Below are 11,701 nucleotides of genomic sequence, written 5' to 3' on the forward strand. Positions count from 1 at the left end.
ATGAAGGTCATATCATGGGTGCTTTTAAAAGTGATTTTCTTTAACTGTTCAATTTATTTAGAAGTTCTGGTGTATCGTGCAACTCGTATGTACCGTCTTCCAGTAATTTCACATCACATGACAAAAAACATTTGAAAAGAGAAATGTCAATGTGTGAACCTGATGCATAGAATTCTGAACAGTATTTAGTTTTATGAACAGGATCATTTGTGTCATGGATCAGCCATAGACCGTAACAATCAGCTCAGTATCTCTAGAGCAGAATTCTGTCTAAAACCTCTTCATTGCTGTCATTAGAGTTTAGTCAAGAGGAAACACACACACACACAGCCTTTTTCCATGGAGTTAGTTTTATTGCCATTTGTTGCGTTGATATGAATGAGAGGATCGTCAGCACACAATCACAGTGATAAAAAGCATGAAGCCCTTTGTACATCATGAGGGAGATCAGCGATCAACTCGTGTGGTAATTAACACTTACTGTACAAGTTTTAACTTCTGTTATTACTACTTTAGGTTACAAATGGAAGACCATGGTTACATCTCGGTGTCACAAAGCACGCCAATGAAAATGTTAAATGGGTTAATCACTAAGTCAACACAGCTTGTGAGAACCTTCAAGACAGTATCCTAACCCAAAGCATTTTGTAGTCTACTACTAATAGAATCTGTTATATACCGATTTTCCATCCATTATGAACCTAGCTGTATGCTGTATTTAGTAGGATATTCCCCCTTCAGAGTGTGAGACTTGGATACATCCATTTGATATAAGAATGCTAAAACAATTTTACTGATGATCCTATCATCCTATCATCCTATCCTATCCTCATTAAATGGATTACATAGTGGACTTATAGTGAGATATTAGTACATTTTAAGAAAAAAAAATCTGTCAGCATGTATCTGACAGTGTTCACTGCAAGTAACATCCACTTTGAACTGTTCAGTATAAACAGGTGTTGAAGATTTAGTCAGGACCGGTCTCGTTAATTATGATCAGTAGTAGATCTATAGTTTTAAAACATATGGGTATGCTAATACTGAATAATATGCATTTCAGCTCCATTAAAACATACCAATTATACTTTTAATTGGCTTAATTTCTAATAAATTTAAATGGAAGAGCTGCCTCTATAGAAGAGTTCTAAAATTAAGTAAAAATTCTGATCAAAATGTTGCTCAGCAAAATCTTTCCTTTTGTTAACATGATTACATGACCACTTATACCCTACAGATCTTTGTAAGACTTTGGACAAAGATACTGTCAAGAACAATTTGGCAGAGCACAAGAAATGAACGTTTTTCCCTTTTTGGTACTGTACATTTTATTTTTGTCTTCTACATCCAATAACTGCATTACATTGTGTCAACTGATCAACCCAGGTTCCTGGATGGAAATAATGTGTGTGTGGACTGAAATAGGAGACGAATTCTAAACTACACCGTGTCCTCCATATAACACACCAGTGATCAGTTCTCATCATGGGGGTGTCTACTGGCTTTGGTCTGTGCCCCAAGTGTTCAGAAGACACACACACACACACACACACACACACACGAGAGTCTGTTGCTAGCTTTGTTGATAATGGGAAGAGGCACGTCGGAGTAAACCTTGCATGCAGATGGAGCTGAAGGCAGTGAAATCATGCACCCTGTTCAAAAGATTAAGCAGAACTCCGGATCTAAACAAAGTGTTCTTAAGGAGCCACTTGGAAAATCTAATTTAATGTTGAAGATATAGAAAGATTTTAGTTTTTAATAAAATTACACACAGATGTCATTTTTCTTCTTCGCTGTAGGCATGATTAAACTGCATCATTTGCAAAGAATGGGAAGTAACAGTAAAAGGGGAAGTCTTGATCTGGTTCCTGGGTTGTCAGTTGCAAATACTGGAATTTAACAAACACAACATACACACAAGCGCTTAATATTAATAATAAAAATCAATCCAATGTGCTCTCAAATTCCTCTCTGCAACAGCACTGGAGCATATCACTAGTAACTCCCTTTCAATAGTTTCATCTTTATCAAAAATTCATACCGCCACAAACTTTCAAAATATACCACACAGATATTTAATACATACATACATATATATATATATATATATATACACACACACACACACACACACACACACACGCACACAATGTGGCCAAAAGTATGTGCATTTGGTGAGGCCCATAAAGATGGTTCAATGAGTTTTTGGGAGAACCACACAGAGCTCTGACCTTAACGCCACTGAACACCTTTTGAATGAATTAGAACACTGATGACCAGTCATGCCTTCACCAGTGACGGACCTTACAAATGCTTTTGGCTGAATAAGCACAAATTCCTACACACTCCAAAAGCCTAATTCTTGTGGAAAGCCTCCCCAAGCTTGGAGGTCAAAAAGGTGGGTGGAGGTTGCCTGTGGATCTGGGACAGCCAGAAAGCCCATATAGGTGTGATTGGGTCCACATACTTTTGACCATTGTGTGTGCGTGCGTGCGTGTGTGTGTGTGTGTGTGTGTGTGTGTGTGTGTGTGTGTGTGTGTGTGTGTGAGAGAGAGAGAGAGAGAGAGAGAGAGAGATGTGGATCAGCAAAATAAATGCCTTCACAAAATAAATCTCTGATTTCATTCACAATATGCAAAATTAAAAAAACAAAATCTTACTCTAACACGATTAAAAAGTGCTAGCAAGATTATTTTACAACAATGTGCAAATGTAGAAGTCTGACATTATTGAATCTAATTTTTACATATGGTGACATTAGAATGGCTTACTGTACATGTTCTCTACTGTGAAGGGTAAAGGGCAGAATTCCCACAGCTATGATATGGCCAGTTCATTGGGAGGCCTGCTATACACTTGGCTCGATGATGGGGCTCTCGGGTTAAGACAAGCAATAAAAAACAAGGGTATGGCAACCAAGCATCTCTGCTCAGCTTCCGCTGTAGATGATAACTGTCGATCTATAGCCTGATGACTCTGCAGTAATCATTCTCCCCCAGCACTCTCAAACGGCCCCGCACTCTGTTGTTATGGCAATGCTTCCATTAAAATGCTAGTGTTCTCTACAGCCCTGGAACTGTGATCCTTCATCAATATGATTGAAATACCTTACATGAAACTCTATAATATCTGGCTATGTTTTAAATGCTCCAAATTGAAATGCTCTATAATGTTCACATGTCCTTGAGAACTATATAGTTCTTTTATCGAGAACAACATAAGCATGTAAATGTATGCATCTTACACTATACCCTGAACTGATTGAACTGATTATTAGAAAGCTAATATTTGAACTGATTAAAAATGTACAAACATCTAATATTAAAACAAAAAAGCTCCAATCATTTTGATTCGCAGGCACCGTTACAAAGGTCAATTCCCCAATTCAGAACAGCAGTCTTACACATCTACAAGACAAAAGTTTAGGATGTTACCATAGAGTAAGCCACTACTGAGAAAACACATCGCTAATACAGTACACTCAGTTTAACTAGGCAGACAAAACCTTGATTGTTTATGGCAACCGAATCCTTTCTCTGAAAAACACAGAGACAGCATGCTATTTGGCACACAGCTTAAACTGAAAATGTGTTTTGTATACAGTGCTGATGTCTTGCTTACAGATTTGATACTTAACATTTACATTACTAGACACGACAGCTGTTTTTGCACTGTAATGGTTAATCTATTGAAAAAAACGGAAGCAGTAAAGCTATTATTTGCGATTTTAATGGTTAGCGAAATCTCGTTCACTTAAACTGACATAAATGCATTTTTATTCTAATACTGCATATGTAAAGATGATATCCTCTGTGGTCATATCACAGATAATAAATTTTTGCCCATACCTTTAAATACAGTGAACCCAATTACATCTATGACTAATTAGTCATTAAAGAATCTTTAGACTAAGCTGGATAGGCCAACAGATCTCCTTGCAATATCCTCCGAACTCTCTACAAGTATTACTGCAATGGAGAACTTGGCAGCCTCTGTGAGGTGGCCTGTGGGAATTCTGCCCCAAGGAGGTGAGGAGGTGAGAAGGTCAGAAGGTGAGGAGGTGAAGAGGTGAGGAGAATAAGCTACACTTAGACTGCTGTCTGCCCTGCCTGACCCAGGCGCAGGTAGTCATCACCTGCTGGATGATGAGCACTCTCTCCCAAACCCTTACCAATGACAAGCTGACAGCCTGGTGCTAAAAATGAAGAATTGTGCAGTGCATGTTGTATGCACTCATTTTAGTAAAAAAGAGACTACCAGTGAGAACCAAAGGAATTCGGGCAGGTATGTAGCGAAGGCTGGACTAACCAAGCCCTTCCTCTGAACCCTTTGCATTAAACAAGACCATGCTACTCGACAGTTTCCACATTGTTCAGAATCAGCTGAGGTGCAGTGAAATGCAGGCAGTGGCTGTAAGCAGCTTGCCTTTGGAGGGGCACATCCATCCTACATGACGCTCTCGAAGATGATGACTTTGTTCTCCTCCGTGCCTGGAGACAGCGAGGCCAGGCTTTTGATGTCTGTGTCAGGTGCCATGTACTCCAGGTGATGGGCACCCCACACCGGTTTGGTCAGATGTTCCCAACGCTACGGAGGAATCAGAAGAAAAGAAGACAGCGGTGAGCAGCTGGACTTCCTGTTTACCGTGCGCGGCTTTTCCCTCTGCAGCTCTGTGTAAACATATACAGGTGTAGGAGCGGGAAAGCCCCCCTAAGATGGCAGATGGCGTACAGGTGTTACAAGTTAACTGCACCCCCTTGGAGCATAAAGAGCTGCACTTACTCATGTCACTATTGTGAAAATGCAACTGGAATTATTCCGAACCGCTTCTGCCGCCTCAGCCCGAAAGCCCAACCCGCTGCACTTTTTAGGCACCACAGTTTTTTCTCTATAACTTGATTTTACTTGATGCTGCGGTCCAGACAGAATTATAGATTGCACCTAATCTGCAGATGACTGTTTGGGGCTCGTGGAATGCAAAATAAGTCAGAGATGAATGGAAAGAAAGCACACCATCTCCTCGCCCAGTATAGCGAGATCAGCTGCTCCTAGCTGGAAAGCTGCACTTCTCTGATTTTTCTTGAAGAATGTCAGAGCAGTTTTCCATAAGAGCATTTTCCATACATTCCTTCCTCTAAGCACTGTGCGCATCTTTCCTCAGCTGCCAGTCTTGGTTATGGCTGTGTTTGGGGCTGTGCGGCATTTCACGTAAGGCATTGGGTTCTATTTTTAGAGAAAATCAATGGAAAGTCATTAGCCCACTTACCACAGTTTTTCATATAACTGAGTCACTATGAAATTGCTAACCCAAATACATTATTTAATCAAATGGCTCAGCTATGCCGTTGTCATTAGTGGATTATGTACATTGGCATTTGTTAAACAATAAAATATGTAGGCTTGCAGGGAATTGTGTGCATAGGCTCGAGGTAACATTAGCACCCTATGTTCAATCTAATTTATGCAGAACAAAACAAACAAACAAAAAAAAAAAAACACAAAACTTTCGTCTACGGTTAAATTTAGCACAGCAAAATGAATCTGATTAGGAGCCTCAGCTAAGAAACATCCCTACAGACATCTGATTAAATCCTTCACAGCAAAATGTTGTGAACAAATCTTTGCTATGTGTAAAGTAAAAAAACCAAACAAACAGGGCTTGTGCTACTCATAGCAGCAAATGACCAAATGTAAGGATGGTTCTGTGTTAATGATCTCACTGCGTGAGAATCCGAGGGCACGACACACCTCTCGGAAGGTTCCCTTGGCTCCGGCGAGCTTGTAGACCAGGCTAACGGGAATGCAGAGCATAGAGGAGAGAGCCAGACACCAGCCAATCACTTCCCCCCACCACGGGTACACATATACATTGTTGTAGGTAAGAGGCTTGTAGTTCAGCAGATGAAACAGAAATATACCCTAAGACATGAGAAAGAGAAAGAGAGACAGACACACACACACACACAGGTTATGTTCACGCTTAACACTGTATTTAACACCTCCTGTGTTACTGATTGTCTAACAACAGCAGCTGAACAATCTAACTTCTTTTCATAAACTGGCAATAAACATTGAGTGTCCAATTAGCATCCAGTGTTCCTAGCCAGACTTCCTCACTGTCCATCCTAAAGACTAAGGCACTGCCTCGTTTAGAGTTTTCCCCTTCTCTCACACACTCTCTCAGGCACATTAGAGCAGAGCACCAGCTGGTAGGCCGGGAAACATGTGGGGCCCGGCCTGTCCACACGAGCACGAAGACAGCCCAGGCAGGAGACCCTCACCATGCAAACACATGGAGTAATAAATGACCAGCACCACTTCATCCAAGGGAAAGGCCGGTAACCGATCATACGGGCGATGTCATCCATGAACCTGTCAGCACCTGTGGACACAAGGGGAGCATGTGCTTAAACACGTGTGCTTTCAGCTGGAAGAGAAGGAAGCTAACGACTACGGTGCACTGGGGCTGGGTCCGAAGCCCTCCGCGTTAGGGAAACAGACATGTAATTCTCACAGTGTGTGAGAGGGCTGCGAGTCTTACCATAAACCCAGGCGACAACCACGCATTCCCAGAATGCCTGCCACAACAGGGTCATACCACTGGCTGAATAATAGTCAAAAAGCTGGAAGACATACATCCCTCCCTGCATGTGTGCAAACGCAAACACACACACACACACACAAAACAAAAGGTCAAGCCCATGTAAATTATAGATCAATCTCAATACATTCAGTTTTCATAAGCACGAGTGTACTAGTGTTTCACAGTGAATCATATCACCCCTTAGTTAAGGTGGTGTTCCATGAAGTTAAAGTTCCATATAGGAGTCAATTGACTGAGTTGTGTTAGGATAAAGTGCATTGGTCTCACAATCTATTATTTGGGAATGTTATCCTAAGAAACCTCTTAGGCAGGCATGTTAATAAATGAATGCTATATAAAGGTCATTTACCTGTGTAACCATGGAGAGATCTATAGTGAAGCACAATAAACAACAGATCGCCACAGCGATTTCTCGACGGTAGCCCATGTAATACTTTCCAGGGAAAAGGTCAAGAATGCCAGTTACAAAACCTTCCACTCCAACAAACTGCAAAAAGAGGAGCAGAAGACAAAGAAGCTTTAATTGGGTCACTTTCTCTTCCTCACTGACCAAACCAATGTTCCGAATCAAAACCAAAAAGCCATAAATACAGGTATCTTGAAAGAGCAAGAAAACCACACAAAATTCCAGCTCCCTGAAAACTCCCCACCTAAAAGTGCAAATGATTGTCGTTGGCGGCCACTGGGGTATTTCTGAGCTGGCGTCAGAAGCTGTTTTCCGTTACTTCTGTCTGACCTTAGCTCCATTAGTCAAATAACTATCACTTACCTCACTGCGCCTCAGCTGAGAACTAAAACACCCAGTCCAAATCTACTGGCCGTTGGGGCCACAGAACCTGCCCTGCTCAACCTCTCTGAGCTGAGACTGGGTCACATGTCCTTCTTGTCATTCATAACCGTGTCCAGAGAGAAGCAGACTCAGGGACACTGACCTGACTGTCCAGGCCCAGCAGGAGCAGCATGAAGAAGAAGAGAGCCGCCCAGACGGGTGCCACGGGCATCAGCGACACGGCTTTAGGGTACGCTATGAATGCCAGGCCAGGCCCTGCAGGCAGGAGAGCAGTGTTAGAAGCCCTCAGAGACACGGGCCAGAGGTCTGCCCGCCACTCACCAACACACTTACACACACAGAGCACCGACTGCACAGAGACAGAGGGGTGGGGGGGGGGGGGGAGGGAGAGGAAGAGGAGAAGATGAAAGGAATAGAGAGAGGAAGGAGCACCTGCATGGGATGCAACCGAATAAAAGCATTTTTGGAAGAAAGGAGGGATTTTTCTTGTCTGAATTTTGTCTTGTTTGGGATTTTGCTCTGTTTTTGCTTTTACAGTCAGGCAGGTTAGTCTGAAGACACTGAGTTGTCTTGCTTCGGGGCATGATGATTACAGGCATTAGATTACGGCTAAGTTAGGATACTGCCATGCTTTTGAGCAGGGACATCAAACGGGTGCATTTTCAGCACAGCTGTTAGGTTACATTTGGAGCAGCCAATCAAAGACTCTAATAGTTAGTGACCAGTGATTACCACAACACACATTTCAATAGCTATTTGTTTTTTGTTTTTTAGTTTATAAAAAAGTCAAATTTATTGTATTTGTATAAATTGTTAAAATTAGTACAGAATAGGTTGGTTTACTTTTTAATTAATGCTTAACATCATTCTAAGTCTTGCAAATGCTTACTTTTTAGCTAGCTCTATGGAAATGCAGTCGTTTTTGACAGTAATTCAGAGCAGTAAATCAGAAATGCTCATCTTTCCTGAAGGTTTTGTTAAACTTCACATTGAAATAATCTAACGTAAATGTCTGATTTCTTCGCCTAATAACTAATAAGTGGCAGAGGGCAGGAGCTCCTCTTATGAACTACACTACTACTGCCATTAGTGGCTCAAATGGCCAGAGACAAATGATGACAAAAATGTAGCCCAAGTAATGTTTCCCAACACAATCCTCAGAACCCAGAGGACGGGTCATGTTTGGGCTTTAACGCAGGTCCTATAGGCCTGTAATGGGTTATTAATGGCTTGGCAATATTGCCGGGGGGTGGGACAGAGTAAAAATGTGGACCGTCTTGCAGGTTCTGAGTTCTGGCGTGGGAATAAGCAAGGTACTAAATAATAATGACCACCCACTATTCAATAGTGAACTATTGTGAACTGAACACAGACTGACAACCAATCTCACGGGTTAGTGCTAGACATTGTTAAAGTGGGGTTTTGTGTTGTTTTCATTTTTAATCATTATTATGAGTAATATTAATTGTGTTTGGGTTTAGTAGGGTTAAAACCGGTCACTGGGAAAATACTACAGGTTTGGATTTCTTCCATACTGGACCCTGTCTCTGTGTCAGACAGCTCTGTGGCTGGCGTCTAGCTATGCTAGACTAGGCTAACTCTAGACTAGCTAGCGCTAGCACTGAGTCTCCGGGTGGCTGGGCTAGGCTGAGGTGTGTCCCACAGCTAGGCGAGATTCTCAGGCTGGGCTGGATTAAAAGGTGTAAATGCTGACATTAGATATCAGAAGGTTACCTGCAATGGCAGTCAGCTCCAGGACCCCTCTTGAAAACGAGATGTGCACATCTCAAGAGGCAAAGTTCCTGGTTAAATAATCCTTAAATTAATACTTAAAGCCAAAATATAGATAATATAGAGATATAAATGAATAGATATGAATCACAAGTAATAGAATGGGACTGAAGACAATCAAGGATAACTAGTAAAATCATCAAAGGCATGATGGGAAAATCTGTTTGTCCGCCAACTAAGATCTGAATGGCTTCTGGATGAAAAGGGAAATAAAAACGCCCCTGTGGTTTACGTGTCTACAGAACGCATTCATAATGACACGAGCAAATGTGAGAGTCTGTTCCCCTCCCTGGAGGACACTCGCACAGGACAGAACATAGGTAGGACTCACAGTCACGCCACAAGGACAGACGAGGGCTCGCTCGCTCTCACACACACACGCACACACACACGCACACGCACACGCACACGCACGCACACACGCACGCACACACGCGCACACTCGCACGCACACTTTCACACTCTCACATGCACGCACGAATAAGCCACTTCCTCTTTGTCTCACTCTCTCATAATGATATACATACCAACAATCTCCCACACAGACACATACAGCCCATAAATAAATACAGTACTATTTTAAAAACTGTGGATATATGAGCATACTGTGGCAGCACACTGAAGCCGGTGTCCAATCCAGTAGCAGCATTCACACTCACAGTGAGAGCATAATATTAGAATGAAGGTGGCATTGTGGGCTCAGTAGCATGACAGATTTATGAAGAGATACAGCCTCTCTCCTTCCGTTCCTCTTTCACATCTCCTCCTCCCTCTCTCTCTCTCTCTCTCTCTCTCTCTCTCTCTCTCTGCGTCTCTCTCTCTCTGCAGAGAACATGCTGTCCTTTTTCCAGACTCAACAAGTTCACTGGTGAACTGATCCACTGCTGCAAAGTCGTCCTAGAAAGTCAGTGTTGCATGCAAGCGGGAAGGATCCGCCGAATCTCTCTACAGAGGTCCAGCCCTCATGCTGGACGCGCCGAGGTTCTCACCTTTCCCACAACATCACTGCAACTCTTCACCTCTGAACACTGAAGTGCTTTAGATCCTAAACTCACACTCACAAACTAATAGTTTCCTTTTTTTTTTTCCTATTAACATCCTTTGTGAACTTTACATCAAAGTCAAGCAAATGTAAATGCAAATAAAACGTTAGTTAAAAACATGAGTTTATTTTCAATAGAATTAGACCCCAGGGTATCCCATTCAGTCATATGAGTGGTGATAAAAGTCTGGCTAGGAGACATTCCCATGCTGATTGGTGGATGGGGCAGTGATTCTTATATTACACATCTCCTCACATGTCTCTCAGATTAAGCCTAGTCCTGATCTATAAGACTTTGTCAATGATGTGTCCAGGTTAAAGTTTAATATGTAGAAAAACAGCTCTATCAGGAGATTGCTTTTACTTTCAAAACATTTATTTGCAATAGTTATGTTAATATTCATTTGTGTTATGAGTGTGCAACTTCAGTTATAATTAATAGAATCTCTACTGCTGATGCAAGAGGGCAGTCTATGTAAAAACCAAGGCCGTGCAGGCTCAGATTTGAACAAGGACCCATTCTAATGTGCTTACATCATACCTGCATTATTGGATCATATGTCTAAATGAACCTACTCAAAACATCAGAATCAGGGGCTAAGCCCCAATACAGGAAAATCCGAGTCATGTCAAAATGGTTGGTAGAGCAAATTTTGATTTAAGTGTGTAACATTTGGTTAAAACAAGTTATAATAAGGATCAATATTTCGATGTCTTTCATTACTTAAAGCGAGTCTGACTACACATTGTATTTCAAACTTGTGCATGTTATAAGACTTGCATGTTATAAATTTTGCAAGTTATAACTGTCTGCATGCATGGACACTAGGAGAACATGCTGGGGTGCAAAAGAAATGCACACTAAACACAGTACAATTGCTGGTGTTAAATAAACCTCAGTGTTAACAGAACCCTACAAGCTCATTAGAACTCTGTAGGAGCCAGCCGGCCTCAGCTGACAACTGTCTACGTCTGCCAAATGTACAGCAGAGCACACTTGCAGACTGTCGTCACTACATTTCCATATACTGGAGTATACTGAATTGGAAAACAAATAAAGAAATCTCACAAAGTCTGCTCTGTGAATTTACACTGTGATTTTAGAAGACAATGGCCTTAGGTGACTCTCTATAAGCCTGAGGATGTGGCTGGTGGGTGTTGCTCCCGTCTCCTTCAGCGAATGAACTAACACAAGAGAAACCAGAAGGCCTGGCTAACACCTGAACTCCCGTCTCCTTCAGCGAATGAACGAACACAAGAGGAACCAGGAGGCCTGGCTAACACCTGAACTCCCGTCTCCTTCATCGAATGAACTAACACAAGAGGAACCAGTCTGCATGTCTGACTCCTGAAGCTTCAGCCATATTGTGAAAGCTCCTGGATTCCCACACCCTCATAAATATGACTCACAGTGAGGTACAAATGTTGCTCTGAGCTTGAAAGTAAAATATCTCTGCATGTGTGATGAGCA

The 11,701-nt window shown here is 42.0% G+C and overlaps 1 protein-coding gene across 2 annotated transcripts in view; it reads right to left on the reverse strand.

Annotated features, from left to right (window-relative positions):
- slc6a8 (solute carrier family 6 member 8) overlaps positions 1-11,701 on the reverse strand; it is a 32,343-nt gene that overhangs the window by 3,512 nt on the left and 17,130 nt on the right. The window contains exons 8-13 of one of the 2 annotated variants that reach the window (XM_027023563.2): positions 7,540-7,652; positions 6,957-7,094; positions 6,545-6,647; positions 6,285-6,385; positions 5,752-5,922; positions 4,429-4,590 (exon numbers count right to left, since the gene is read on the reverse strand). In XM_027023563.2, the coding sequence (XP_026879364.2) occupies positions 4,450-4,590; positions 5,752-5,922; positions 6,285-6,385; positions 6,545-6,647; positions 6,957-7,094; positions 7,540-7,652 (767 nt within the window). In that variant the 3' untranslated portion in view covers positions 4,429-4,449. Of the gene's footprint in view, positions 1-332; positions 4,591-5,751; positions 5,923-6,284; positions 6,386-6,544; positions 6,648-6,956; positions 7,095-7,539; positions 7,653-11,701 lie in introns of those variants that run through there. The other variant, XM_035521899.1, reaches the window with a different exon arrangement.

This window comes from Electrophorus electricus, chromosome 23 (assembly GCF_013358815.1).
Source record: "Electrophorus electricus isolate fEleEle1 chromosome 23, fEleEle1.pri, whole genome shotgun sequence".
NCBI lineage: Eukaryota > Metazoa > Chordata > Actinopteri > Gymnotiformes > Gymnotidae > Electrophorus > Electrophorus electricus.